Genomic DNA, 26,448 nt, shown 5'->3' on the forward strand with positions numbered 1-26,448 from the left:
CAAGTCAAGACTCACATGGCACATTTCCTCACAAGAGGGTCCTCACGAGAAAGGTTCTCTCTCAAGAGGAGAATCTTAATCTGGCAATTCTAAGTCGAATCCGCTCATGTGGCCATGCACACAGGATCCCGCTTATACGATGGGAAGCACATGACGGCCTACATGGAGTACTCAGTCATATCCCATATCACGACACAGAGAATGTATCCTATTCCCTCCCCTGCTTTGAGAAGCCCGACCCATTCTTCTAAGCGCCGTGTTCATAAATTCGCCACAAGTCCAGTCACACTTCTGCAGGTTAAACATGGAAAGGCAGCTCATAGCACTTCCGGCCGAACAGAATGGAACCGTAGGCGCTTGGCTGGGGTCGCTGCTTCTGGCTGATCCACTGTCCGCGAAGCCAAGGACAGAATCTGTTTGTCGTTCACAAATGGGCCCTCGGCGGTAAGTTTCCTCGTGCTTGGAGACAATCAATATCGCACTGTTTCTATCAATAGTAGCCGCGCGATAACACTGTGCTGGAATACCTTGTTCGTTTCGTTTCATTTCATGGTTGTGTTATGGTTATGGTTATGGTATATTGGTACTTGTATTGATGGTAGATGGGTAGTAGGAGTAGACTAGGAGTAGTTTAGGGGTGATTATATTGGGGAGGGGGTGTATGTATGTATGTATGTGGGTAGTATTTTTGATCCGGGTTGTTAGTTAGAATGAGGAGCTTGGACTGGCTGGGTTTGATGGGAAATACTAGTACGAAGTAAGGGTAAGAATCTTTGGGAAAGAGGTATTAGTCTCGGTATCATCCGAATGGGTATAATATTCGAAATCACTGATCCATGTGCAAGTCAAGGCAAGGTATACATTCTACACTAACCAGTATAGACACTCTATGGCCGTGATATCAGACCAATACAGACATCTCACCCAAAAAGTTCAGACAACTCCTCGCTCCGTCCGGGCCAAGCGGACTCGGACATCCCGCTGGTATAGTACAACAATCAGTCATCAAACAGAAGAAGAACGCCAGGTCCCCGTCATAGAACAGCAACAAGCTCATGCGATGCCTTGGGACTCCATCCCCGAGATCGTAGAGTAAGAATACGGCAGATCCACCAGCCCGTCCAGCAGCCAGTTCAGCGGGTCGAACACCTCGTAGTTCGGCTCCAGGAACCCGCTCGGCAACGGGCCCACTCCGCTCGCCGGTGGCACCCCCAGACTGGCCTGTGCGAGCATCGGCGCCGGCGCCAGGCTGGGGTCCGCCCCGGCCACTCCCGGCGTCGCGGTCGACGTGCGCGTCGGCACGACTGAAGACGAGTTTGACGAGTCGGCGTTGGAATCCGGGTTGGTGGGGTTTTTTAGATATGCTGTTGCGGTTAGCCTTGATACATTCCCACCCGGAGGTCCAGGGCATACCTTCAATGTTACGGCCCTTGGTCCGCGCGTCTTCCCGCCACCGCCACACCGAGTCAAACAGCAGGGACATGCTCATCCGGCAGCGAACCTTCAGCATCAGCGAGTCGTCCACCTCCCCGCCGTCCGCCGTCAGTTTCGGCGTGGGCACGTTGTTCAGTCGCCACATCTGCGCCACCACCTCCGCCAACCGTTCCGGGAGGTCGTTGCTGGAGACGGACACGCCCCGGATGGCCCAGATGGTCCGGTTGAAGAGGTTCTTGGCGTAATCCATGTCGATGTGGGCGGCAAAGAAGCTCTTGCAGAGTTTCAGCAGGGTGCAGCCGCCCGCGACCATCATCTGGTACACGTAGTACGGGGTGTAGGGCAGCACGGGGCCGACCTCCGTTTCCAGGTTCATCGCAGCTTCCAGGAACGACGTGGTCGCCACGTACAGAGAGAGCAGACGCTCGCGGTAATCCTTCGCGGTCGTGTCATCGAAAAAGGCGGACAGATGGAGGTGCAGATTCGATGCGCGCAGATAAAGATTCGTGATGCCTAGACCAAATTAGAACCATCTCGCACCAGGGACAGGAGCACATACAGTCGTGTTGTGCCTTCAGCTGGTTCTCCAGTTCATCGAAATCCCGGGAGAGAAACGAGATCAAGGTCGACCGCTCTTGATCGCTGCACAATCCGACAGGGTCCCGTCGATTGGTATACAAAGATTTGGTGACCTTGTCGCAGAACTTTTCAATCTCCAGTCGGGGCCGGATGTCATTGGGCAATCGGAAATTCGGGTCCATCGATTCATTCGAAGAGAGGGTCCAGTCGTACACGGTGGACGGCGGCTGGCCGTAGCCCGTAGCCACTCTGCACGCAATCAGTAAAGCCCGGGGCAACGAAGATACAAAGCATACCGCTGTGCAACGATGTTGCAGACTGCCCAGGTGCGCACTTTGTCGCGGAGCTCCTCTTCAATCAGCTCCACCCGGAATTTGCTGAAATCTTGCGTATGGGATGGACGGTGTAGACCCAGCTGCATCGCCACTTGGATCATCATGCCGCAGAGCATAAAGGTGGGGTCCGTGGACGTGCTGCTGGTCGGAAACGGCCAGGTACAGAGCAAGCAAAGCGCCTTCACGACGTGGTAGCTTTGTGGGATGTCCGCCAGCGTACTCCACACCAGTCGCGAAACCGGGCCCGAGAGGGAATTAAGAAGGTGAGTGTCGGCTTGGAAGCGCCGCGCGCCCACGCTAATGATGGTCCAGAACAGCAGGGGCGAGGCGTGGTAATATTCATCGGGGGTCTGCTCGCGATCCAGGAAGGGTAGAAAAGGATGATAAAAGGTGAAGAACCTAGCCAGGTTAGCGAACAGCCCAAATACAACTTCATTGGGGGTGGCTCACAGGTTGAATAGCTCGGTCACCCGCTCGGGAACGACAGCGACATCTTCGATGCGCTTGAAATGATGATTCCCATTTCGCATGTAGCTCGTCCCGTCATAGCCCGAGCGCAAATCCAGCAGCGACGCCACCGCTTCATGGGACCCCATATACTGGTCGGTCGACATGGCCGACGGCGTATGATAGACCCCCGAGCCGACCTGACTGGCGGTCTCTTGCTTGGGCGTCTGGGCCGGGGGCAGCGACGGGGGCGGCGGCTGCGACATGGACCCCGGGGTACTGGCCTGGACGGTGGCAATCTGCTTGCGCAGCTCGATGATCTCCCGTTCCATTTCGGCATTGCGACTGCGTTTCCCGACCCGTTTGAAGTTGGATTCGATCTTACAATCCAGCTTCAGGCGACGACACCGGGAGCAATCGGTCCACGGGTCTTGAATGACATCACACCGGAGCTGCCAGACGCGACAAAAGTAAGCCCCGAAAGAAGCCATGGAAGAGGCGCAAGGAGCAAGCTCACCTTTTGCTGGCGACATTCATTGCAGGCCCGCTTCACGGGCTGTCTCTTCTTCTCCTCGTGATTGTCCTGCCCCTCGACATCATCGATACTCCCCGGGGAGCTGTCCAAGCCCGCCATGGCGGTGGTGCGCTTCCTGGCTGGTCCGAGGCCATCGGACCCGACAGCCGGAGAGGCAGATGGATGGCCGGCACCTCCCATCACGGGACTGGGGGCAGCCGAAGCATTCTCTCCTGTGTTTGGCTCCAGGATGGTACCCTGCAGACCCCTGCCTCCGATGCCGCTGGGTGATCCTTCGGAGAAATCCAGGCTGGTGGACGGGGTGGCAGCCGATGTAGGGAAGTTGGGCAGTCGAGGAAGAGAGTATGGGCCACAAAAAGCCAAAAAAAAAAGAAAAAGAGTCGGTCTGACGGATGGCTGGGCACGAGCCTACCCACGTGAGAAAATTCGGAACTAGCCACCGCCGTGGAGGATGTCTCGTGCACACTGCAGATCTGCAATGGGGTTGGCACACAACGAGTGATCCAGACCCTCAGTCGATGGGATGAATCACCGCGGAGGGGAACGGCGGGCTTGCCAGCGACAAGAAGCTGTCCGATCTCGCTCTCACGTGGTCTCGCCCGAAAACAGGCACGTGATAAGCGGGTGGCACGAGGGGCTTTAGTCAGCACGGACCAGGGCCCACTGGTCCCTTATCTCTATTCCATTAGGTAACGTACCCTAACTACTCCCTGCTCGATCCCCTGATTAGGCATGTCCACTAGCTGTCACCTGAGTAGTCTGTCACAATCATCTCAAGCATACCCTCAATGGCATCATGTCACATGATTTCATGTCATTTGTCCTATCATGCATCGCTCATTCTTATCTATAGGCTGTCATCTCTCTGCAAGTAACACTAGCCTGCAGTCCGGTGCTGCAGTCATTTACCTTGACATGTTTCTGCTAATAAGTAGTCCAAATAATCCAAGTATTTGATTAAGAATCATACTTCTATGATCATTGTATAAGCAGATCAGACATCAGCCTCGGACACGAAACTAGCCACCCAAACATCCATAGACCGAACCCCCTTCCTCCCCCCTGAGATACCCTCCAAGCTGGCCTCACACGCATCCCGCGCCGCCAGAACCACTGCCCGTTCCCTCTCATCCCTCACCTGCTCCTGTACTTCCCGTTCAAACGAGGAAGACAAACAAGCAGCGACCTCCCATTGTCCATCCAACAGCCCCTCGTCAGCTTGCACACGGGTCTCCTTCTGCAGCCGCCACCCAGCCGCCAAAGCCAACTGGGTCAGCCGCTTGGGCCCCAGCACCGTACGGACATTCGAGACACTGTCCTTTTTCCGACACTCTAGCGCGGCCTGGGTGAGCGCAGCTAAGACGTGAGGCTGAGCCGAGGGGTGCGTCGCGACTAAGGACCACTCCGCCAGGAGGAGACGCTTGCTGTGCTGCTTGAGGGCCTGGAAGGTGGACAGGATGACGGCGGGAGAGGCGAAGTACCAGAGGCTGTGGGCGAGTACGGTGGTGTCGAAGACCGTACTGTCGGGCAGGGAGGAGAGGTAGTCCTGGGGGGTTTGTTGGACCCAGGTAATCTGCTTACCCAGTGGGCCTTCTGAGATGTGGCCTTGTGCTTGGCCGAGGGTATATGGGGCACCTGAAGCCATCAGTCAGCGTCAGGACAGGTAGGTAGTAGGGTGAGAAAGCGAGAGAGCTCACCATAGTCCAAGTCCGCTGGATCGACTGCTACCACCTTCCCCTGCTCGCCTACAGCATTGGCCAGGACAGTCGTGCAGTCGCCCTGTCCGCATCCTAGCTCCAGCACATTGGAGTCAGTGGGAATGTTCCAGTGCTGTAGAAGCGCCAGGCGATGAATGGTTTGGGAGTGCTGGATGCGGAAGTGGATGGGATCGTGGAGGGAGATGCGGGCGATAGAGGCGGCGTCGAGTTGAGTAGACATGTTGGGCGACGGAGCGAAATGATTGCCTTGATTGTAGTGCTTGTTAAGAGCATCCCTTAGGTGGTTCGATGACACTTTATAAGTAGAACCATACCTGTCGGTATCCCGTACCAGTCCTCCGTATGGAGACTGGATTTTTCATTTCATCCACGATGCATCACTACCGTAGAATGAAGTATCGAACATACTCTCGATGATCAGATTTGATGGGACTCTCGGCCTGATTCCATCGCTGTCCGAACGTAAGCGGACCTCAGCTCGGACGGCCGACGGATCAGGAATGGGGTGAGTCACGGAGGATTCCTCTGGCCGCTTGAACTTTAGTAGTACCGGACAGTCCGAGGGTGGGAACAGCAGGGTTGTGCGTGGCGTCGTCCTAGTGCTTATGATGACTCCTATCCCAGTCATCTACGGAGTCGTTACGAGCACAAACTATAACTAATCGACGGAGAAGCCAGCCCTGAACTCGAGCCAATCGAGATGCAGCCACCACTTCACATCCCGCCCAACCGCCTTATACCCAGACGAAAACAGTGGCCTACCGCCGGATGCTGTCCCGCTACTGGGACAACGCCAGTCCCTTCGCCCTGGACCTCGTCGGCGCCGTCATCCGCCAAGGCACCTTCAGCAAAACCTACCCCAAGCTCACCGCCACCACCCTCCACACCACTACCTCCCCAGACCCAAACAAAAACCCACACATCTCCGCGCACAACGCCGTCCGGCCTGCCCGCTCCCAATACGAATGCTCCCAACGACGTCTTCGCAAACACCACCTAAACCCACCCCCCAACAAAACCACCACCCCCAATCCAACAAGTATGTATGCAGCCACCCCCCTGGTCTGGGGCTATCCGATCCTCGTCCCGTATTATGCCCCGTATATGTGGTGATCCGGGGGTACATGCGGACGCGTATGTGGGGAAATCCCGGCTGCATGAGTTTTGTGCATGGGGCGGAGGATGTGGTGGTAGTGGTGGTATTGATATACACTATATACTACTAGAATACCATACCTCCACTTATATACGTCCCCATTAATCAAAACTATACTTAACCAGCCAGTCGGTCAGTATATCCCCTCTACATAGAGCATATGACTTATTCACGCGAGAGAGAGAGAGATACAACAACAACAACAACAGTGAATATACCTATGAATAGAATTGAATAAATAAACTAAACGAACCTTGGATGGTCATACATGTCTTCTAGGGAATTTGATGTGATTCAACTCATTGCAAGATTCAGGAAGATGGAGAGGGAATGCTCCCGAAGGAATAGGAATTGGGTCAGATGAGACCAAATTATATCTGGTTATATCAACATATCAAACTATATCAATTATATGGGGGTGCTATGGAGGAGTAGTAGTAGCAGTAGAGCTGTGGTTCACTCATGTGGTAAAAGGCCTCCTCCAGACCGGTGTATAAAGCTATAGTGCAGCAACCAACCAGTATATCAGTCAGTATACATAGGATACGCCGCCTCCGGACGATCCTCAAAGAACCGTAACAGGCCCGTCACCGCGCGAACGACCTCCTTACGCTCCGCACGGTCCCGGATATTGAACGCCCGAGTGCGCTGGATGCGCATCGACCCTGATAGGGTTTCCGTAGCGCGCAAGCGTTCTAGTTCCTGCCGGGACATGGTGGCTTTGACGAATCGAAGATTCCAGCCGCGCAGACTGAGGAGGTAGGCGGGGTATTGGTCGCGATGGGGATCGTACTCGTAGCCCAGGTTGGCTTGGAGTAGGAGGGGGGTGAGTTCATACCGGGCGATGCCTCGTTGACCGAATTGGGGTTTGCACTGGGGTTGTCAGCTTTGGGATACCGGTGACGACGTGGGAGGGGAGGGAGCAGACGCACGATGCAAACCGCAAGAGGAAAGCCAATGGAGTGGCGGCCGGTGGTCTTGTCGTACTTGTGTTTGACAATAGAATGGTGGAAATGAATCCCGTCGTCACACTTGCCCAGCCGAGCCTTCGTGAGTGGTATATAAGAATGGTGATGGAAGGAGCTAGGTAGACCCTTATTATTAGCTCTTAACAATAATAATAGAGAAGCAGCAGCAGCAGCAGCAGCAGAAGACAACCAGCCAGGGGGTAAAGGAAAGCTGGGAAGGACGAAGGCTGGCTCACATCTCTTCATCCGAGGACAAGCGGTCGAACAGCATCCGCAAGGATTGAAATATATAGTCATCCGTCCAACAACCATATGAGTCCTGATGAATGTGGTTGAAAAAGAGCGAGAACGCGCGTTTCTGGGGATCTAATTGCTCGTACACGTCCAGCCAGCTCAGGGTTGGGTCCGCATCTTCGGTGGCAGGGTCTTGCCATCGATCAACCCGGCCCTGCAATTCTAGAAGTTCCAGCGGAGGATGAATTAATTTTTCAGTTTCCAAGGATGGCAAAGCTGACTTACCGGCATCATCATCCGATGGCATATACTGGGCGTCGATGATCGCGTCCAACGGCACTTTCGCCTGTGTCTCAATCCGGACCACGAGCAATCGATCGGGCATGTTGAGACCGCGGCGGTTGTAAGGGTAGTGTTTGATAGTGAACGGCTTCGCATCCTCGACTTCCATCTCGCTGTCGCATAATGGAACCGTATGCGAGTCACTGTTACTCCACGGATCTTCCTCTTCAGCCGTCCTTTTCTCCGTGTTGTTTCGGACGAAGTGAAGTTTGATGCGCGTTATAAACGTGTGTGTTCTCACCTCTGAATCTTTGACACGTCTCCTCTTGGAGATCCTGGCAGCTTTCAGGAAGTCGTCTAAAGCGTGGAAAATCTCGTCGTCGACGGGCCCTTTGGAACGGAGGTCATAGCGGCCATAGCGGTCACGGGGGATTCGCCGTTGCGGTGGCATTTGCAGCCACGTCTACTGGGGATGTGGTGTAGATGAGACGCGGTGGAAGGGTGGGGACAGGAGCGCGGAAATAGCAGCAACCGGCAAGCCTTTAACAGGGACACGGGAACAAACCTGCAATCCGTCTTTGTAAGAGCAGTGGAAGAATATGAAGGCATCGACCACGGGCGGGGGAGCCTCCTTTGACACTCCTGGCGGCCTGGCTTTGTGGTAAGAATAGCAACACGGGAGGTGATACCAGAAAGCCACCGGAACTCCGAAGAGGCGGTGATTGGATGCGTTTCAAGATACTCCCACCTATTACCAGTGCCTCGCGAAAAAGAAAACACAAGAAACAGTAAAGTAAAGTAAAGTAAAGGGATAGCAGGACAGGGACACGAGGGCTGTCAACTCTGTCACCTATGGTAACTAGTATCAGGATATCAGAAAGCCACATCAACTCCAAGAGTAGATGAAGGTGGGTGTGTCCCAAGACGCTCCAAGCCATCGCCAACGCCCAAGGGGAATCATGGGAAAAGAAACGTGACAAGAAAAAAGGTAGAAAAAAAAAAGAGAAAGAGAAAAGAAAAGTCAAAGTAGAAAATTCAAAAGAAGCAATGCCAGCCTGCTATATTGAGGGCCGGTCCTACCATCATCATGCTATCGGGATTGAAGGAGACGATACTCACCTTTCTTTGGTCTGTGTACTTCTTGATAGTGATGATGATGAAGAAGCCTATACCTTTGCTGGACGAGCACCAGGCTGCTCACTGGCTGGCCTTCCAGAAGCACTCAGAGAGATCGAACGAGAGGAGAAACATGTGGCGTTTTCTCAGGGCTGCCTGGGACACAAGGTTTGCAGCATATCATCCGTCTCTCCGTTCCTATTCATCATGCTATTCATCGGGGTGAGACAGTCATTTGAACAAAATAATTTGGAAACGCAAGGTGGAAAAGGAGGCGACGGTCACTTGAAGCTTAGGGGGAAGCCCTAGCTGTATATAAGGCAGAAGCCGTTATGATAAAACCAAATGGAAACAGAGGAAAGAGAGAGAATAGCCGGTGTAGACTACTATCCTTTCATGTTATTTCCAGAAATACATTCGATAACCATGCGGAGATCCTCCATGAACCTGAAATGCCTGCAGAAACCGGCATCGGAATGGTCGGAGAAGCACTTGCGATCCTTACATGTGACACGCAGAGATGGCACGCCGCTGGAGGACTTTGATTTTGCGAGGTACATGCCGGAGGATGGCGACCACGGTATGATTGCCCCGTCTCAGTATCCTAGGATGAAAGACAACTGATCACCCGAGGGGAAGCCAGTGTTTGACCAACTCAATGCCCATCTCGTCAAGCCGGCCTGCTCAGATTTCTACCTTGGGCCGGTCGAAATTTGGGGAAAATTTTCAAAACAACCATTTCTGCTCCTTCTTCCAAGATGTCTGCCGTGCCGTGGATAAGAAGCGTGGGGATAGGCAGCGTCATTCGCCAGTGAGTGACGCCTCGAGCGAAGAAAATGCACAAGAATGCAATCCCGAGAGCGCACTGCACGCATTTGTTCACTCCATCTTGGTAATGAAGGGCCACGACCTCCAGAATGGGTGGTCTATGCAAATGTAAGAGAATTGGCCATGCATGGCCATATCCTGGTGGTTCCCCCTCAGCCCCTGGCGCTGACAATCCCAGGTGCAAGGACCGCTTAGCAACTGAGCTAAAAGTCGGCACGAGGGACAGTGGGCACCATCTAGCTCGGAATGATGGGTGTGTGGTGCTTCGAGGCAGGGATGGGATTGAGGCTGTCCCCATCATCAGTTTCGAGGTGAGAATTGCCGCTTTTGCCTACTTGGGAAAGCCAGACATGAACTGACTCCGACAATGGCCAGGCAAAAAAAAGGGATCTAGGGAACCGAGTCCATTACCCTGAGCACAGCCAAGAGCCCTACCGGGCAGATATTTTCGGACAGGAGGTGGCGTTGTTATATGGCCAGGCATGCGCCTGCAGCGTGGACGGGACGGGGGACGTGGTGACGGGCCATACAGGATGGCTGATAACCATGCACGGTACACGCCTTCGGCTGCTGCAGGGAGACTTCAGCCGAGCGTACCTGTGCGGGGTCCGCAGCAAGACTCTGGCACGCACTCAACTCCTGGTGGTTAAGAGATCCGACGAGTTCAATGTCAAGTACCCAGACAGACGGGTGGAGGCCTTGAAGGCGGTGATGGGCCTGTTGAGGTTCATCAAGTTGGGGACGTACCGGAATGCGTACCTCGAAAGGCTTGGAGCTCGTTGAATCAGCAGCCAGTAACACTGAGGAAGCCCGGAAGAGTCGCAGTCGCAAGCATTACAGCCATAGTAGTCGGGAGAATAAAGGCCATGGGAGGGACAAAGCACCGCATTTTTTCTTCTCTTTCCTTGGAACCCTTGATCGAGCTTTGTGCGGTCCAGAAAGGAGAAAGAAGAGGGGCCAGTGGCTTTGTGGTAAGAATAGCAACACGAGAACGTCAACTCTGCCGCCCACTACTGAGTCTCGCCGGCTTGGCCTCAGGAAGCCATCAACTTTGCTTAGATAGATATAGATATTAATAGAGATATGACTCCCCCGTCTAGGGACCGAATGATCTTACGAGATACTAATCACCGGTGGAGTTAGTATCTGAGGATCATAGCCACAACGTTACACCTCCCAAACAACACCGATGGAGATACGCAGTCATGGGACCTAGGTAGGGAGGTTCGGGAGATACGGAGCAGAGAAAAGATATAAGTGGATAGATAGCATAGGAATATGATCGGTGGTTAGATATAGGAATAGCGGTAGGTCTGCTGGGAGGGAGAGATCTGGCTGATGTAAGTCGATTTATGGAGTACCACCATGATTCATGGAGCAATCAGAGTCTGGTATTGGTAATCGATACAGAGGATTCTTAAGGTGTAGGTAGGATCGGGCTAGACCGGAAAGGATCATCGCAGAACCAGTTCGGTAACTACACTTATGATCATCCATGTACAAGATATGCACAGCTCTACGAGACTATATTCACTCGGGTATATAAACTAACTCGTCCCACAAATCACGCAAAACCTAAACAGTCTAACCCAGCCATGCGACCAACAATCTTCCTACATCACTATACATTTGCTTCGGCGTTTGCTTCTCTCGTAGATGGTTTGTTCGTTCCACTCTTCAATGCGTCGGCGCCACAACTCGTGCGCCGCCACCTGCGAGCTAGTAGACAGGGTGGGATCCGTCGATGCCCGGCGGTTCAGAGGTGGGATCCCCCCGGGCGGGAGTCGGACATCCTGGGATTGGGAGCGCCGGTCTATTGCCCGGGCATAGTGGGGACGATGCCGACTACCCTGCACAGCTTCGGGGGCGTCATATTGGTGGGTGGGAACCTGGAGGTTGGGCGAGGAGAGGGAGTACGGGTAATTGTCGAGGTTGAATGCCACGTGCTGAGTCGCTGGCACCGGCTCCTGCCAGTCTACCGATTCCTCCAGCAGGACGTCCGGATGGTCACTCCGTTGGGCGGACTGGGATTGGTTCGGCTGGGTAGAGCCGTTGAAAGGCTGCGGGTGGCTCTGGGAGCTGACAGAAGGATATTGTTCAGGCAGAGGCAGCTGCAATCCGTTGGCCCCTTGGAGATTGGGTGGCGGGCCCGTGACAGAGCCTCTCCTGCGAAAGAACACGGTATGCCTCCTGTTCTGTTCAGACAACTCGGACTCGGGGTCTCTCGTGCTCCTTCTCATGCGAGCCGCGAGCCGCGAGCCGGTGATGGTATGCAGCCTTTGCAGCGAAGTGCGAGGGGAGGCCTCGTCAACCATACGTTCTAGGCGACTTGTCTGGGGTCTTCGGATCTCTGTGGGAGCGTCGCCGACTCTATGGACAGGTTCCGTATTCGAAGGTAGGAGGGTCCTTCGTAGATAATCGGGAAGAGGGGCGTCAGGCACGCTAGAATAGGGAGGTGGAGGTGGAACCCAGTTATCGGCGTCGCTCTCGTGGGGAACCTGGAACGCCTGGGCCGGCCTCTGACCTTGCACCGGGCGTGCTTCAGCTGGGTATCGGGGGTTATGGCGTCCCCGGCCAGTGGCCGCAGCGGTGGCTGCACGACGCAGCGTGTCCCGAGATCGCGGCTGCGTGTTGTCATACGGGGATTCTGGGATATGCTGGATGTCGCCGTTCGAAGAGCTTGAGAAGAAGGAGCTATTTCTGCGAACATTTGGCCGAGGAGCGTGGGTGACCGAGTTGGCCGATGGATATGATTCCCTCGCAAAGGCTCTCGGCCGCGGCGAAGCAGCGTTCCCCCGATGCAACCGCGTCCTTCTCCGTTCCAGCTCAACCTCAGTGTCCAGGCTCGAGTTGGGCTCATTCAGCATCGTCGGCTCCGCATCGCCGACCTCAATGTTGAGTTCGGTCGAGTCCCCATTCCTGGGGGATCGCTCGAAATCCAATAACAGGACCCGTCCGCCATCGACTGGCACATCTTCTTCGCCGATGGTCGGAGGGCTAATGCCACCAGGAGCAACGGCCACCAGTCGACGATGGTCCGCCATACAGCTTGGATGGCGCACCCAGCGGGCCGCCGTCATCCCGGGCATATCGCTCATTTTATGGCCCCTGATCAGAACCTTTGGCTTTGTGACAGACTGTTGTAGCCGAGAGAGACTATCTCGAGCCGCAGCCGCTTCCGCGATTGGAGGGCTTTGTTCTACCTCCACCCCACTATATGACCTTGCGCTGGGCGCTACAGGAGCAATGTCCAGACGATCAGGTACTCCATACACCCAGAGGCCAGAATTTTCAAACCCCAGAGCGACCAGTTCGCCCAGATCGTCCACGGTCGGTAGCATAACTGGGGAAGACTCCTGAGACCCGTCATCAGACATCGGAGTCACGAAATATGTGGTGCCCGAGTTCGAGTTATGCACTCCAAATGCTCTGAACGTGGCCATCTGCTCGTCAAACCCTAGTATCCAGCTACCTTCTCCTTCTGCGTGCAGGGGAAGCAGACACGCGTGACTAAACCCGGTTGTGATGTCTGGAAACAAAATCTGTGTTGTCCACATCCGGATCTGCGCATCTCTCGGGGAGTACTCGGCTTCCGATTCGGTGTAAAAGGGCACTGTTATGGTAACCAGGCCGCCATTGCCGCGATCAGCGGAGGTCCCTAGGAGCATGACACCGTCCGAGGAGAACGAGACCGAGTCAACCCCGGAGCAGCGCACCGCTCTTCGTTCGGTAGCCAGGACCTCTTCACCGATGGCGTACACCTCGACTCGATCGTCGTACGCAATGGCGAGAACGCCCCCGGTCGGGGAGAGCGCCAGGGTCCGAGGAACATCGTTCAAAGCCAGGTCCTGAATGTGCCTCGCTTCGTCGCTGGTCAGGCGGTAGATATTGACGCGATGACTGGAAGACGCCACGGCAAGAAGTGAGCCATCATCCACAATCGCAGCATGCAACGGGCGTCGCCATGTTTTGAGCTCATGTTTCACAACCGCAGTATCCGAGGTTACATCAAGAACAACAATTCGGGAAGAGCTGATGCACAGGATGAGCTGCGCATTTGGAGAGAAAGAAAAGCGAAACGCTTCACCATGTGGGAACGCCGTCGACGAGCTCATGGACGTCGAGGTAAGCTTGATCAGCGTCCTGCGAGGCCGCAGGAATGCCTCAAAAGCATTCCGCCTGACCTGGGCGCCAAATTGCTGTTTGAGCAACGCGAGATCGCCGGGATGGGCCGGCTCCTCGGTAGCTTTCTGCGTCAAGGCAAAGGACGGGCATTGGGATAGATGGTGAGCATACAAGAGGGTTGAGTCGGAGATACGGCGCCATTTCCGGTTCAGCAGGGACAACGACGCAAAGCTGTTGGCATCTGCGACATATAGAATCCTATGCAGCCAGTTAAATGGAATCCGTCCGAGCGTAGGCAACAGCTGTGACGGATCACATGACAGTCGCTCGGGATCGCACCGCGCTGGGAAGACTGGAAGGCACTTACTGCTCGATCACCGTCCGAGGCAAACGGCTGAAGGGGGACGAGTCCTGCGCCTCGCGATGCAGCGACGTGCTCTTGGATAGCTCGTGGTGCAGTTTGAGGGAGCCGTGCTGGGGATTGAGATGGGGGCCGCCAAGCCGCTCCGCGTTGGGCAACCGGACATCCTCCTCCATGGTCGATGGTAGATATCACCCACGAGGGTCTACATTTGAGGAGACAAATGCAGACGGGCACTGGGTTCAATTATCCGCGTCCAGCATCTTTTTTAGGGGACATAGGGGCAAAAGACCCGAGGAAGGATGCACGCTGGTGGGCAGACGGGGAAGCGCCAACGAGCCAGGTCGGTGGCTGTGTCCCTCACCCGCACGCCAATAATGCACCGGGGATCTTTTGTGCCAATGCGTCGCCTGCTCTGAAACGGGGCGGTTTCAGATGACTGGGGGGAGCGTTTAGTCGACAGGTCAGAAGCGGGGAAGCATACCGAGCATTGTTTGGTAATAGAAGCAAGAGGGAGAGAGAAGATGGAGTAAGTAGTGGAGGTGAATGGAGAAAGAAGAGGAGAAGAAGGCGAGACTGGCCTTGTATGTATCCGAGGAGTACGAACTAGTACGGGGTATGGAATATGGCTGTATGAATATGGTATGGCGCTAAGCCCTGGCAGGAGTGACCTCTCCCAAACCGGGCAAGACCCGCGCGGATATAAATACGGCAATCCGCAGCACGTGGTTGGCCGCCCTGGCTGAGTCAGCAGTGTTACCCCCCACCACAGTTTCGCAGCGCCGATAAGAATTGCGGAAAATCGTCAGGTTTTTATCGCGCGCTCCGCCAGAAACGCAAGGAGATCGGCCAGCAAGTAGCGACAGATTGGCCCTCATCGTTCGCTCCGTGTCGGGTCCCTTGGGTGTCGCTCCAGAAACTATGCACCCCTCCGCGCAGCGACGCGATTAGCAGCATCCTCCCGGTCCAATGCTCCCCTTCGGCCTTGAGATCTAGCCGGGTCCGACGAGAACTCCCGATTATCAGTGGATGACTGGCTGTGCTAGCCCAGGCACCCCGTTGGAACTCCGCGATCATCTTGCAGCTCGTCCGATTTCCCTACCCACCGTTGGCTGTTAGCCGGCCTTTCGGACCTGTCACACGTTTCATTGAAGCCCTACAGCGTATGGTCATCGGCTTGCGCCGACAATCGCACGATCGGGGCGCATCATGCCGCCAATGACGGCTCCCACCACGTCCACGCAGAAGCTGGCTTCTCCGGGGTTCAACGCTGGCGCCAGACCATATCGGTCACACAAGGTTAGGGCTTGTGACTTGTGTCGGAAGCGCAAATCTCGATGTACCGTCGATATCCCCGGTCAATCATGCCTTTTGTGTCGAGTCCAAGGAGCGGATTGTCATTACCAAGAGGAGGCCAACAGTGATCCTCCGCTCACCAACGGCCATGAACCCAAACCATGGGGGGCAGACCACGCGCGCGTCTCGTCTCTCGGTCAGAAGCGCAAACACACCCCAGATACAGATTCTCCGTCGCATTCCAGCCGGCGACGAGCTTCCAGCGTGGCCCATTCGGACTCGGCCTTGGACCGTCGGAGAAGTGGTTCTAGGAGCCAAGGAGTCGAGGACCCCCACAACGAATCGGTTCTGATTGTTGGCCCTGTCGTGGCTGAGGATGCCCAGGTTATTGAGAGGTATATGCCTCCAGAGCGGACCAGCAGATCCGTGGAGCCAAAAAGTCAGCCGTACAACGTCTACTCCAGTGATCCGCGGAAGCCCATTCTGTACACCACAGTATCGCGACGGAGGCAGGGTATGCGTGTGGGTGTCCCTCCTGGGGAGAATCAGAAAGAGATCCTCGAGCAGATCCTCGGGCCTTTCAAGCGCGACCTAGTGAGACTGTACGCTTCCCATGGGTTCAGATCAGGAAGGTGACATGAGACGGCATACTAACTCTGGTCTCAGGTTCATCGACCGGTTCAACGCAGCATTCCCTATCTTTGATGGAGAGAGTTTCTGGGAGGCGTTCCTTTCTGAGTCGCCGGGGGACCCGCCCGCGTCGCTTTTATGCCAGGTCTACTCGATGTCGCTCGTCTACTGGAAGCACACGCCCAAGCTGGCTTGTCACCCGAAACCAGATCCCCGGTATGCAGTCAACATGACGGTCGCCGCGCTGCACGAGGAGTTTTCAGCGCCTGGTCTTTCCACCGTCAGCGCGGCTCTCATTGATCTGACGGGTCGGCCAATTTTCTCGATGACCGGAAATGCCATCAGCTGCGGGCGAATGATCTCCCTGGCGCATTGTCTCGGCCTGAACCGCGATCCCAGTCACTGGAAATTGTCCCGACCCGAGAAGAATCACCGTATGCGACTCTGGTGGGGCGTCGTGATTCATGACCGCTGGTAATATCCATCTATTTTCCATATAGTGCTGGTGACTGACATACATAGGGGGAGCTTCGGTCACGGCGTGCCTCCTCAGATCGCCAAAAACCAATATGACGTCCCTCTTCCCACGATTGATGTGTTAATCCCCCAGACGGCTCGCACCCCCGAGCGCGTCCGGGCTGCTCACTGCCACATTGCCCTGTGCCGACTCACCGAGATTCTGGGTGACTTGTTACCTCTTGTCTACGGCCTGCAGCATCGCGCCCACCGCGAGACCACCAAGAAGGTCCGACAAATCCGCACCGACCTCGACGTCTGGGAGGATTCCCTTCCTGACTGGCTACGCAACCCACTCAGCACAAGCCCGTCGGAGGACCGCATCTCGGGGACCAGCAGTCTGCAACTTGGCTTCCTGGCCGTGAAGATGCTCGTCAGCCGGGTCGAACTGAACGTGAGTACACTCCAGCCCGATAGTTTGCACATCATACTAACCCTGCGCAGGAGGTCAACAACGCCGAGACCGACAATCCCGAAGCACGCCGCTACTTTCAAACCGAATGTCGACGATCCGCCGAAGAAATCGTGCAATTCATCTCCTCCCTTCGCAAACAGAACTTTCAAGAATTCTGGCTTCCATGTATGCCTCCAACCCCTCTCCTCCACGTCTATGCTATCCAAAACAACGTTCAAAAGAAAAACAACTCGAAAGAAGCTAACCCTCCCCAAGACAGCGCCTTCCACCTCACCACAACCGCGACCCTCCTCGTCCGCTGCGCCCTCGAAACCACCGACCCCGAAGTCGCCCGATCCTGCCTCACCAACGTCGAGACCTTCCGGTCAATCCTCCGCCGCGTCCGCGAAGAAGAAGACTGGGACGTCGCCGACATGTGTCTCGACCACTGCGAGCGACTCCTCAACCGCCTCAACACCACCACCGGCGCCAACAACCCCAACAATACCCATCGCTCCGAGCACCCCCCCACCTTCACCAACCTCGGCCACCAACCAGACAGCCTCGTCAACCCCGCCGCCATCTCCCTCCCCGAAACCCAAACTAATAATGACATCGTCGACGATATGATGAGTATCTCGGGTACCTTTGGCACCATGGATGGCTTTCCCTTTGATATGACTGGCATTTGGGATGTTTCGGTCTTTCAGGACGTTAATTTGACGTAGTGTAGCTTTGCGGGGGAGGGTACGGTAAGAAGAATCCCTTATCCCATTTCCCTAGAGGGGGGTTTAGGGTGAGGGAAAATCCTATTTCAACTAGAGGATTTATTTTTCATTGTCTAGGTGGGTTGGGTTGTATTCAACAACAGTGCATGCATGGAATGAAGATAAGATAAGACAAGATGATATTAGGTTAGACTTGGGAGGAACTAGTGGAAGTGGGGAAGAGGCGATATTACTTATACCCAAAATTTTTCTCATTTAAAGTTTTATGTCTCAGTCGATGGGTTGACTGGCTCCTTGTATAGAGTAATCAGTTATTCAAGTATTATCTTTATTGCCATCTTTTGCTAACAAGATAGAAATAAATGACGGACTGAGTAGGTGAGTGATATAAATACTCATATGCGGAAGGTCACGGTGCTTGCTTTTATACTTTGGAGTCAGTTCAGGTGGGGTGAGGGAAATATATACTTCGGTTGTTCATCGGGTATCAATCTGAATAATATCATATTATAATTTGTTACTCCTACAGTATGCAAGTATCTCTGCCCTTTCCTACTAGCGATCAGGGTTAGACGTATGAAATTCTTTGCTGTGAATCAATCAATTTATACACGCAATACAACCAAATGCTATTTTACAACGGAACCCGTGAGACGCAGGAACCAAGAACCCTCTAAGACGAAACCCGTTTCCGAGAACATGACTGCATCTCGGATATACATTATAAGAACTCCGTAAGTGGGAGGAGAAAAAGAAGAAGGAGAAGAGAGGAAAGTCATTGCGAGCGCTCCGGGAACGCCCCCGTCATGATCAATGGCTGATTTACTCCTTCTTGGAACCGGCACCGAACATGCCAGTGAAGGAACCCTTCATCATCGCCATCTGCTCCTGACGGGCCTTCTCTTCCTCCGCAGCCATCTCCGCCAGCCACTTCTCGCCGTTCTCACGGATCTCCTTCTCGATCATCTCGTAGTTCTTCTGGCCGCGCTCGCGGATCTGGTCCCACAGCATCTTGCCCTGAGCCAGACCCTCCGAGGGGCTCTGCTCGCCGTCCAGGGTGCGGCCGGTCTTCAGTCCCAGAGCAGAGGCGAAGCCACCCAGACCGCTGCGGGGGCGCTTCTTCTGCTCCTCGGCCAGTTCCTTCTCGAAGCGCTCGCGCATGGCCTTCTCACGCTTGGCGAACTCCACGGGGATCTGAGTGCCCTCAAAGGACTTGATGACCGGACGAACATCCTCCACGCCCATACCGGCAAGGTACTCCAGGAAGGGGATCAGCGCAACCAGGGTCTTGTCCTTGGAGTCGCCGTGCCACTTGTCGAGGATGACGGCGTTCTCGGGCTGCAGACGGGCATGCTCCTCCTTGGTGTCAATCAGGATAACCTTGGACAGATCACGGTTCAGGTAGGACAGGTCCTAATTGTCGGGGTTAGTGTGACGGCCGATGGATGCAGCCAGGGTGACTTACCTTGATGTACTCGCCGTCCTTGTACTTGGTGGCTTCACGGAACAAGGGCCAGCGGATGATGCGGTAGGGGTCGAGCTTGCGGAGCACCTGGTCGGCCATCATGCTGGGCACGCTGGTGAAGAGGACGAGTTCGTAGTACTGGTTGAGATAGCGGAGGAAGTAGTCGACGCCCGGGCGCTTGGCAACACGCCAGCCGTGCTCACGGCTCCACTCGCTGTGCACCAGGAGGTCTTCCAGACTCAGCACGAGGGTGTAAGGCTGGCGCATGGTGGGATCTTCGTCGGGAAGCAGCTTGGGGAAAGCCGGGTCCTTGTAGTAGCTGGTGATGTCACCCAGGCGGGCCTTGGCACGGCTGTACCAGAGTCCCAGACCCCAGCCCGAGGGAACATCGGGGTGAGCCTTCTCTTCCTCCTCGGTCTCCCAGTTCCGGCCCAGGTATGCCACACCACCGACACCGGCGAACAAGACCAGGACGTATGCCAGGTTGGCCATGCGGGCGCGCTTGCGGTCGAGAGACGACTCGTAGTTGGGGACATCGCCGCGACCGCCATCATCGTATTCATCTGCACGCGTAGGGTCTTCGGTGAGGTTCAGAGTGGTTGAGCCGCGGTTCTTCGAGCGGGCTTCCAATTCTGCGGCAAGGGTGGAGGGAATGCCCTGGGTGAGATCGGGGAGAGGTCTTTGGGGTACATCTTTCTGGGGAGCTGTGGAACCGGACTCGGACTGCGGTAAAAATCAGATGACGTCTCAGGATCGCCAGAGTTAGATCAACTCACAGCTTCGGCAGCCGGCTCAGCCTTGGTCTCGAATTCAGCTTGCTCCGCGGAGTAATCTTTCTGGGAGGACGGCTTGGCCGGTTGTTCGGACTTGGCGGCCTTGCCGGACTGAGGAGGGAGTTTGTAGGGCGACTTGGACTTGCTGTTCTTTGCATACCAGCGAGCATGGGGCACGGATACAGTGGAGGCTCGAACGGTCGAGGCGAGGACGTTCGGCCTCGTCAGAGGCAGTACGGCACGACTAAGCATTATGAGAGGGAGAGGGGCATCTATGGACAAGCGGAAGGAAATAATGTGCCCAGTGTACGCACGCGCCGGGACCAAGATAAACACGGGAGACCACCGACACAGAAGTGAGCAAGCAGGATGGTGATGGTCAAGAATCAAGAAGTGGTTGTCGACGGCCGGCAGTAGTGCCAGGCGGTGCGCGGCGGAAAAGTTCACGCACCGCGGTCCGGGCGGCCACAGACACCAGATGTGCAGCGGCCGTGTTTAAATACCGGCGAGGTCAATCCGTCCTTTCCTCTTCTTTTTTCTTTTCTTCTTCACAGAAAGTTGACACCCAGTCGACAAATTTGACCCTTCAGGCCCTCTCCTCCATGCATGCCGGGTTGAATTAGGCTGGGGAGACTAAGTGAAGAGTTTCTTCCATTCCCACACCCAAGAGCCGCAGCGAAGGTCTCCCATGCAGCTGCAGCCCCGTTAGTGGGATATAATCCTTTTTTGCCTTCATAAGTAGTGCTGGTTCCTCGCTACCCCCGGCGGTGTTGTTCCGGTCGTTAATATTTGGCTTCCAGCTCCATGCAACAATGGAATGAACCAAACAAGAAAAAAAAAATATCAATCATTTATCCGAGTCAAGATCTCTCACTCTCGTATCGTGCCGTATAATTTCTAGACTTGTGTGCAATTTCTGCCTCTCCTTCAACCACAGGCTATCGCCACCATGTCGAAGATGAACTCGCTCTCCAAGGCCTTGGAAAAGGTCAATCTCAACGACGCCGCCCCCTCCTCAAGCAGAAAACCGAAACCCCAGCGAATACGACGTCCCAAAAACGCTCCTGTCGAGCCGTTCCGCTTCTTCGACCTTCCCTCAGAAATCCGTCTACGCATCTACCACTTCGTGCTTTTCACGCCCCGGCGCAGACGCACCCTGCGAACCACCGGCAATGTCGGCGCCTCGTCCAAACGAAACCCCCCGCTCTCTCCCACCTCGCATCGAGTCGCCCTGTTCCTGACCTCCCGGCGCATGCACAATGAAGCCTCCGACTATTTCTACTCCACCCAGACTTTCCGCCTCTTCCATATCCAGGATTACTCGCGCATGCCGACCATCCGCGCCATCGCGCCACAGTACCGCCCCTCCATCGCCACCATCGAGTTGATTCTGGGATCGAGCTGGACCGCGCCACCCCAGGAATGGACGGTCAACCGCAGCCTAGGATTGGAGGAGATGGTTCGGATCCGCACATTCAAGGTGTTTATCGAGTGCGACCCGTCGCATCCGGTGTTCGAGGGCTTCCGGATCTCGAAGGACTACTATACGGATTTTGCGGGCGATCTGCTGAACGAGGTACTGTCGAAGCTGCCGAATCTGGAATACGTCGAGTTCGATGCGTGGCCGTCGGTGCGGAAGAGCGGGGCGCTGATGAAGCGGTTGATGGAGGAGGTCAGGGCAGCGGGGAGGAAGATCGCCTGGGGTCCGGACCGCGGCTGGACGGACCACGATGGAGAGGAATTCAGTGACGATGTGTACGGTATCAAGGCGCATGAGAAGGCGCAAGAGCAGGCGAAACTGGAAAAGGATCGACTGATGAAGGCCCAAGAGGAGGCCAGGGAATTGGCCCGCTTGAATGGGTTTCCACCGCCGCAGACGCTGCCGTTGCTGAGCTCTTATCTTTATGATTGATCTACGATGATATGAACACGACGCTGGATTGGGTTGGTTTTCATCTGCGGGACTGCGGGAGTTGTGATACTTCGTTTTGGGCTATGTTTACTATAGACGCATATATATCAGCTATATAGATGATTCTAGACAATTGGACTGATTTTGGTCTTCCAAATGTCCGCATCAGGCTGTGTTGCTACTATCCCATCCGGTATGCGGGCCTATCTGATACATGTAACGTCATTCATTTATGTGTCTGCCAAGACAAGATGGCCGTCCTGGACATGAAGCCCGCGTGGAGAGAATCGCCTACTCCGCTGGGGGCATTAAATTCAGTTATGATAACGTGACTTGACCGTCTATAGCTCCTCGTCGACCTCCATGCCAGTGCCGTTCTGAGCGTCCTTGCCGTTTGATAGCCGTGCCACAGAGGCTTCCTTGTCGATCATCTGCCGTGACACGGCAACGATGTTGTCCTCAATCAGCTGCTGGCTCACGTCTTCGATGTCTGTAGCAATCCAGATTAGTAATGGAACGGCAGTCGATCTGAACGAGCAACATACGCTTCTTGGGATCGACCTTTCCGACATATCTCGTCTTGAGCTGGTCCTTGGTGAGCGTGGTCTCCTCCTTGACCCGCTTCTCGTAGCCCTCAGCCAAGCTCACGAGCTGCCTCATGCGCTCGACATTGTGCTCGCCCTCCTCGTGGAAGTCCTTCATCTGCAGTGCCTCCGTCCAGACGTGCTTGTGCAGGTTCATCAGCATGTTCTCCTCGAGACCGGTCTTGCGGTAGTTGATAGCAATGCTGTAGTAGTGGCGGTTCAGGCCGTGGATGAGGGCCTGGATGGACGGCTTGTTGAGGTGACCCAGATTGGATGTTGTTTGGCGGGGCTCCTGGCCCATGACGACGGTCTGCGGTTGGATGAGACGGAAGGCATCGATGACGACCTTACCCTTGACGGACTGGATGGGGTCGACGACCACGGCCACGGCGCGAGGCGTGAGCTGTTCGAAGGATTGCTGGGTGTTGATGTCGACGGACGAGAGCCAGCAGCCGAAACCAGGATGCGAGTGGTACCAGCCAACAACGGTCTCTGGTCTGTCGCAGGGCATCAGTACGAGTGGACTAGTCGATGGGTGTTCCGATCTTACCGTCCCGTTTGCCGGAGCATATCCATCATCTTCGTCTGGAACACGGGGTCCACGGCTTCGACACTGACACCGGTACCACTTTGGGGCATGGCGAAAACGTCAACAACCCGGACTGTGTACTCATCCACGAACTCTCCCAGCATCAAACCCATGACTTCCATGGGCACACCGGCCCGACCATGCCTTAGCATCTTCAGCAGAGCGAGCGAGGAGATGTGGACGGTTTCGGAGTTATCGATGAGGTTGGGGATATCCTAGACGTCGTCATTAGTGATCGCTGCTATAGATCCTAAGACATGAGTGTTACTTACACCATTAGAGCTGGCGCCCCCCACGCCCATGCCCTGGGCAGCTTGGAGCATGCGATGCAGGCGGTCCATGATGGAGACGGTGGGTTGACTGAATGTGAGGGTAAATGAGACAACGGATGACTTCCTACGCGGAAGCTCCAACCGGGAGATAGGTGGGAGGAATCAGAGAAAATTCGGTGGCTGGGAAGGCGTAGGTGTTATAGGAATGAAGATAAAGGGCTAATCCGGTACTGAAGGACCAGACGGTGAGATAGACGAGAGCTGAAGATGGGGAACAGGTGGGAGATGGAGCGCAATTGAGGCGAGCAGTGACGGTCGAGCTCCAAGAAGCCTGACGAAGGCGGTGGAGCATCTCGGGGCTCCCGCCTTCCGCCTCCCCTTCGCTTTCTCTCTTCCCCATCACTTATGCTTCGCCCCGGTCATTGGGAATGCAGCCCGTTAGTCCCAGCTTGTGAGCATTCGCCGGTTGACTCGCATCCGAGGGCTTTCTTCGTCCCATCTGACACCGCTCGACTGGTCCACGTGTGCCTTACTTCCCTTTGATCGATCTGACATTCATCTGCACGCCGAGAAATCACCGCGACATCCTCCACATCGGACTGAGTGAGGAATCGCCGTGTGCCTCGCACATTGCCCTCCAAGATGACGTCCCTGGCACCTCTGGACCCCATCACCAATGGGTCGGCGGATCGCAATAAGAAGGTCGCCTACTTCTACGACTCCGACGTGGGAAACTATGCCTATGTCTCCGGACACCCCATGAAGCCCCATCGCATAAGAATGGCCCACAGTCTGGTCATGAACTATGGCCTCTACAAGAAGATGGAGATCTACGTGAGTGAACCCGGCTGAAACCGACGGGGATCCTACCATGACACTAAGAGGTAGCTTGCTAACGCAATCCCAGCGGGCGAAACCCGCCTCGAAATACGAAATGACCCAATTCCACACGGACGAGTACATCGACTTCCTTTCCAAAGTAACACCGGACAACATGGACTCTTTTGCGAAGGAACAAAGCAAGTATAATGTCGGGGATGATTGTCCCGTCTTTGATGGGCTCTTTGAGTTTTGCGGTATCAGCGCGGGAGGCAGTATGGAGGGTGCCGCACGGCTCAACCGCAACAAGTGCGACATTGCCGTCAACTGGGCTGGTGGTCTTCACCACGCCAAGAAGAGCGAGGCCAGTGGATTCTGTTATGTGAACGGTAAGTTCCGCGAGACGTGTGCTGGGCGCCCGCTGACAACACTCAGACATCGTTCTGGGTATCCTGGAACTGCTGCGGTTCAAGCAGCGAGTGCTCTACGTTGATATTGATGTCCACCACGGCGATGGTGTCGAGGAAGCATTCTACACGACGGACCGTGTGATGACGGTGTCCTTCCACAAGTACGGCGAGTACTTCCCGGGTACGGGTGAGCTCCGCGATATCGGAGTGGGGCAGGGCAAGTACTACGCCGTCAACTTCCCTCTCCGCGACGGCATCGATGATATCTCGTACAAGAGTATTTTCGAGCCCGTCATTAAGAGCGTCATGGAATGGTACCGACCCGAAGCGGTGGTCCTGCAGTGCGGTGGCGACAGTCTGTCGGGCGACCGGCTGGGGTGCTTCAACCTCAGCATGCGGGGACACGCCAACTGCGTCAACTTTGTCAAGAGCTTTAACCTGCCAACCATGATTCTCGGCGGTGGGGGCTACACGATGCGCAACGTGGCACGTACATGGGCCTTTGAGACCGGTATCCTTGTCGGCGATACTCTCACGGCGGACCTTCCATACAATGATTATTATGAGGTAGGTTGTTAACTTGACGTGGCTATACTCGGCTAACAGGATCAGTACTTCGCACCCGATTACGAGCTGGACGTGCGTCCGTCAAACATGGACAACGCAAACACTAAGGAATACCTTGACAAGATCCGCACGCAGGTCGTGGAGAACCTCAAGCGGACTGCTTTTGCGCCGTCGGTGCAGATGACAGACGTGCCCCGGGAGCCTCTCGTGGAGGGTATGGACGACGAGGCCGATGCGATTTTGGACGACCTGGATGAGGATGAGAACAAGGACAAGCGCTTCACCAAGCGACGCTTCGACCAGTACATTGAGAAGCCCGGCGAACTCAGTGACAGTGAGGACGAGGACGAGGCGGCGGCCAACGGCGTCCGCCGGCAACCTGGCGTGCTCAAGCGGAGGAATCAAGTCAACTACCGGAACCTCGACGTCAACGATTCGGGCCTTGAAAGTGGCATGGCGACGCCACAGGATGCCTCTTCGATCCCGGACGATGATATGGATACGACAGGGGACGCGAAGATGACCGATGCCCCCGAGCCGGAGACTGAGGCGCAAGGCACACCCTCTGCGGCCGAAGCGCCGTCCCGGGCAGAGGAGGCATCTGCGACAGAGCAGACGGAGATGGCGGTGGACGGGCCAGAACCGGTGGCGCCTTCGGCACCGATCTCACGGCAGCCGTCTCCCAAGCCCCAGGATGAAGATACGCCGATGTTAGACGCGGGCGAGGCCGCGCCTGAACCGGAGAAATCTGAGGCGACGCCCGAGGGCCAGCGTGAGGAGAAGAAACCCAGCGAAGAGACGCCTGCGGCCGATCAGCCCGCCTCGGAAGCATCGGCCGCTGCGAAAGACCCGTCCCCTCCGAAGGAGACCAGTGAGCCCGCCGCGGCCGCGGAGACGGAAGCGTCCAAGCCGGCCGAACCCAGCGAGACGAGCGAGGCCAAGGGTAAGACTCCCGAAGCGTCCAAGGCCGAGAGCGGAGCGACAACGGAGCAAGGGCCCAGCGCGGAGACAGGCGAGAAACCGACAGAGGCGAGCAAGAGCGAGGAGTGAGTCGACCAAGAGCTGGGTCTACGTTTGGCGCAAAGGACGGCCGGAAGGTGTTTGGGAGAAGCATCGATTCGCATGGGGATATTGTACATTTGAAGCATGATTTGGTTGATTGATTAGATCTATTCTTGTTGTACCGGCTAAATACTACGTCTATCTATACCTCCTATATCTACTCTGTAACTACATCGTAGGTCTGGAGCATCGTAGTTAGTCTGGAGTAAGGCGGCTGAGTCATCCTCCCTAACCCCATCGAGCCTAGGTCTAGGGCAACGGACTCGCGGGGCCCACGGACCAATGAGCGACCAGCGCCAAGATTTTACCCACG

At 55.4% G+C, this 26,448-nt stretch overlaps 12 protein-coding genes across 12 annotated transcripts; 5 read left to right on the forward strand and 7 right to left on the reverse strand.

Moving 5' to 3' along the window:
- Positions 1–963: 963 nt before the first annotated feature.
- BO80DRAFT_92153 (putative C6 transcription factor (Leu3)) lies at positions 964–3,917 on the reverse strand. The gene is made up of 6 exons (XM_025724923.1): positions 3,313–3,917; positions 2,799–3,247; positions 2,310–2,747; positions 1,994–2,262; positions 1,414–1,947; positions 964–1,364 (listed from the first exon to the last, which is right to left on the reverse strand). Exons 1-6 carry the CDS (start codon positions 3,508–3,510, stop codon positions 1,054–1,056), a joined length of 2,199 nt encoding a protein of 732 aa, XP_025574900.1. The 5' UTR covers positions 3,511–3,917; the 3' UTR covers positions 964–1,053.
- A 351-nt stretch (positions 3,918–4,268) lies between these two features.
- BO80DRAFT_425394 (class I SAM-dependent methyltransferase) lies at positions 4,269–5,501 on the reverse strand. Its single transcript, XM_025719508.1, has 3 exons — positions 5,363–5,501; positions 5,028–5,294; positions 4,269–4,965 (listed from the first exon to the last, which is right to left on the reverse strand). Exons 2-3 carry the CDS (start codon positions 5,266–5,268, stop codon positions 4,325–4,327), a joined length of 882 nt encoding a protein of 293 aa, XP_025574901.1. The 5' UTR covers positions 5,269–5,294; positions 5,363–5,501; the 3' UTR covers positions 4,269–4,324.
- A 221-nt stretch (positions 5,502–5,722) lies between these two features.
- BO80DRAFT_425395 (uncharacterized protein) lies at positions 5,723–6,329 on the forward strand. The gene has a single exon (XM_025719509.1). The coding sequence runs from the start codon at positions 5,817–5,819 to the stop codon at positions 6,159–6,161; it is 345 nt and encodes a 114-aa protein (XP_025574902.1). The 5' UTR covers positions 5,723–5,816; the 3' UTR covers positions 6,162–6,329.
- Positions 6,330–6,729: 400 nt separating this feature from the next.
- Positions 6,730–8,139, reverse strand: BO80DRAFT_445300 (uncharacterized protein; the record flags this gene model as incomplete). The annotated part of the gene is made up of 4 exons (XM_025721483.1): positions 6,730–7,077; positions 7,137–7,287; positions 7,409–7,628; positions 7,692–8,139. The coding sequence occupies 4 exons, from the start codon at positions 8,137–8,139 to the stop codon at positions 6,730–6,732; spliced, it is 1,167 nt and encodes a 388-aa protein (XP_025574903.1).
- A 1,091-nt stretch (positions 8,140–9,230) lies between these two features.
- Positions 9,231–10,415, forward strand: BO80DRAFT_445301 (uncharacterized protein; the record flags this gene model as incomplete). The annotated part of the gene is made up of 3 exons (XM_025721484.1): positions 9,231–9,403; positions 9,811–9,943; positions 10,008–10,415. 3 exons carry the CDS (start codon positions 9,231–9,233, stop codon positions 10,413–10,415), a joined length of 714 nt encoding a protein of 237 aa, XP_025574904.1.
- A 656-nt stretch (positions 10,416–11,071) lies between these two features.
- On the reverse strand, positions 11,072–14,687 carry BO80DRAFT_382562 (F-box domain protein). The gene is made up of 2 exons (XM_025716897.1): positions 14,125–14,687; positions 11,072–14,015 (listed from the first exon to the last, which is right to left on the reverse strand). The coding sequence occupies exons 1-2, from the start codon at positions 14,292–14,294 to the stop codon at positions 11,246–11,248; spliced, it is 2,940 nt and encodes a 979-aa protein (XP_025574905.1). The 5' UTR covers positions 14,295–14,687; the 3' UTR covers positions 11,072–11,245.
- Positions 14,688–14,932: 245 nt separating this feature from the next.
- BO80DRAFT_425398 (putative C6 transcription factor) lies at positions 14,933–17,959 on the forward strand. Its single transcript, XM_025719510.1, has 5 exons — positions 14,933–16,016; positions 16,081–16,518; positions 16,567–16,954; positions 17,005–17,140; positions 17,231–17,959. The coding sequence occupies exons 1-5, from the start codon at positions 15,328–15,330 to the stop codon at positions 17,680–17,682; spliced, it is 2,103 nt and encodes a 700-aa protein (XP_025574906.1). The 5' UTR covers positions 14,933–15,327; the 3' UTR covers positions 17,683–17,959.
- Positions 17,960–18,205: 246 nt separating this feature from the next.
- BO80DRAFT_465069 (protein translocase subunit TIM50) lies at positions 18,206–20,325 on the reverse strand. Its single transcript, XM_025722692.1, has 3 exons — positions 19,924–20,325; positions 19,148–19,870; positions 18,206–19,095 (listed from the first exon to the last, which is right to left on the reverse strand). Exons 1-3 carry the CDS (start codon positions 20,170–20,172, stop codon positions 18,505–18,507), a joined length of 1,563 nt encoding a protein of 520 aa, XP_025574907.1. The 5' UTR covers positions 20,173–20,325; the 3' UTR covers positions 18,206–18,504.
- A 212-nt stretch (positions 20,326–20,537) lies between these two features.
- BO80DRAFT_425400 (uncharacterized protein) lies at positions 20,538–21,968 on the forward strand. Its single transcript, XM_025719511.1, has one exon. It carries the CDS (start codon positions 20,870–20,872, stop codon positions 21,830–21,832), a length of 963 nt encoding a protein of 320 aa, XP_025574908.1. The 5' UTR covers positions 20,538–20,869; the 3' UTR covers positions 21,833–21,968.
- Positions 21,909–23,579, reverse strand: BO80DRAFT_425401 (proteasome regulatory particle lid subunit RPN11). The gene is made up of 4 exons (XM_025719512.1): positions 23,278–23,579; positions 22,967–23,220; positions 22,378–22,913; positions 21,909–22,322 (listed from the first exon to the last, which is right to left on the reverse strand). Exons 1-4 carry the CDS (start codon positions 23,344–23,346, stop codon positions 22,174–22,176), a joined length of 1,008 nt encoding a protein of 335 aa, XP_025574909.1. The 5' UTR covers positions 23,347–23,579; the 3' UTR covers positions 21,909–22,173.
- On the reverse strand, positions 23,270–23,798 carry BO80DRAFT_92316 (uncharacterized protein). The gene has a single exon (XM_025724924.1). The coding sequence runs from the start codon at positions 23,675–23,677 to the stop codon at positions 23,402–23,404; it is 276 nt and encodes a 91-aa protein (XP_025574910.1). The 5' UTR covers positions 23,678–23,798; the 3' UTR covers positions 23,270–23,401.
- rpdA (histone deacetylase RPD3) lies at positions 23,684–26,287 on the forward strand. The gene is made up of 4 exons (XM_025717811.1): positions 23,684–24,111; positions 24,185–24,485; positions 24,532–25,073; positions 25,119–26,287. The coding sequence occupies exons 1-4, from the start codon at positions 23,920–23,922 to the stop codon at positions 26,121–26,123; spliced, it is 2,040 nt and encodes a 679-aa protein (XP_025574911.1). The 5' UTR covers positions 23,684–23,919; the 3' UTR covers positions 26,124–26,287.
- Positions 26,288–26,448: the final 161 nt, after the last annotated feature.

This window comes from Aspergillus ibericus (assembly GCF_003184845.1).
Source record: "Aspergillus ibericus CBS 121593 unplaced genomic scaffold BO80scaffold_21, whole genome shotgun sequence".
NCBI classification, from domain to species: domain Eukaryota; kingdom Fungi; phylum Ascomycota; class Eurotiomycetes; order Eurotiales; family Aspergillaceae; genus Aspergillus; species Aspergillus ibericus.

Excerpts from the sequence above, each read along its gene's own strand:
- BO80DRAFT_92316 (XM_025724924.1), bottom strand. The coding sequence starts at position 23,677 with ATGGGGAAGAGAGAAAGCGAAGGGGAGGCGGAAGGCGGGAGCCCCGAG.
- BO80DRAFT_465069 (XM_025722692.1), bottom strand. The coding sequence starts at position 20,172 with ATGCTTAGTCGTGCCGTACTGCCTCTGACGAGGCCGAACGTCCTCGCC. Across the intron at positions 19,871-19,923 it reads CTGAGCCGGCTGCCGAAGCT|TCCGAGTCCGGTTCCACAGC; the intron begins GTGAGTTGATCT and ends TTTTTACCGCAG. Across the intron at positions 19,096-19,147 it reads AGGACGGCGAGTACATCAAG|GACCTGTCCTACCTGAACCG; the intron begins GTAAGTCACCCT and ends CCCGACAATTAG.
- BO80DRAFT_425400 (XM_025719511.1), top strand. The coding sequence starts at position 20,870 with ATGTCGAAGATGAACTCGCTCTCCAAGGCCTTGGAAAAGGTCAATCTC.
- BO80DRAFT_92153 (XM_025724923.1), bottom strand. The coding sequence starts at position 3,510 with ATGGGAGGTGCCGGCCATCCATCTGCCTCTCCGGCTGTCGGGTCCGAT. Across the intron at positions 3,248-3,312 it reads ATGAATGTCGCCAGCAAAAG|CTCCGGTGTGATGTCATTCA; the intron begins GTGAGCTTGCTC and ends CGCGTCTGGCAG. Across the intron at positions 1,365-1,413 it reads CAAGGGCCGTAACATTGAAG|CATATCTAAAAAACCCCACC; the intron begins GTATGCCCTGGA and ends TAACCGCAACAG.
- BO80DRAFT_382562 (XM_025716897.1), bottom strand. The coding sequence starts at position 14,294 with ATGGAGGAGGATGTCCGGTTGCCCAACGCGGAGCGGCTTGGCGGCCCC. Across the intron at positions 14,016-14,124 it reads CCTCGGACGGTGATCGAGCA|GATTCTATATGTCGCAGATG; the intron begins GTAAGTGCCTTC and ends CTGGCTGCATAG.
- rpdA (XM_025717811.1), top strand. The coding sequence starts at position 23,920 with ATGACGTCCCTGGCACCTCTGGACCCCATCACCAATGGGTCGGCGGAT. Across the intron at positions 24,112-24,184 it reads ACAAGAAGATGGAGATCTAC|CGGGCGAAACCCGCCTCGAA; the intron begins GTGAGTGAACCC and ends ACGCAATCCCAG. Across the intron at positions 25,074-25,118 it reads CATACAATGATTATTATGAG|TACTTCGCACCCGATTACGA; the intron begins GTAGGTTGTTAA and ends TAACAGGATCAG.
- BO80DRAFT_425394 (XM_025719508.1), bottom strand. The coding sequence starts at position 5,268 with ATGTCTACTCAACTCGACGCCGCCTCTATCGCCCGCATCTCCCTCCAC. Across the intron at positions 4,966-5,027 it reads TCCAGCGGACTTGGACTATG|GTGCCCCATATACCCTCGGC; the intron begins GTGAGCTCTCTC and ends TGATGGCTTCAG.
- BO80DRAFT_425401 (XM_025719512.1), bottom strand. The coding sequence starts at position 23,346 with ATGGACCGCCTGCATCGCATGCTCCAAGCTGCCCAGGGCATGGGCGTG. Across the intron at positions 22,914-22,966 it reads ATGCTCCGGCAAACGGGACG|ACCAGAGACCGTTGTTGGCT; the intron begins GTAAGATCGGAA and ends GCCCTGCGACAG. Across the intron at positions 22,323-22,377 it reads AAAGGTCGATCCCAAGAAGC|ACATCGAAGACGTGAGCCAG; the intron begins GTATGTTGCTCG and ends GGATTGCTACAG.
- BO80DRAFT_425398 (XM_025719510.1), top strand. The coding sequence starts at position 15,328 with ATGCCGCCAATGACGGCTCCCACCACGTCCACGCAGAAGCTGGCTTCT. Across the intron at positions 16,519-16,566 it reads GTCGTGATTCATGACCGCTG|GGGGAGCTTCGGTCACGGCG; the intron begins GTAATATCCATC and ends TGACATACATAG. Across the intron at positions 16,955-17,004 it reads TCAGCCGGGTCGAACTGAAC|GAGGTCAACAACGCCGAGAC; the intron begins GTGAGTACACTC and ends AACCCTGCGCAG.
- BO80DRAFT_425395 (XM_025719509.1), top strand. The coding sequence starts at position 5,817 with ATGCTGTCCCGCTACTGGGACAACGCCAGTCCCTTCGCCCTGGACCTC.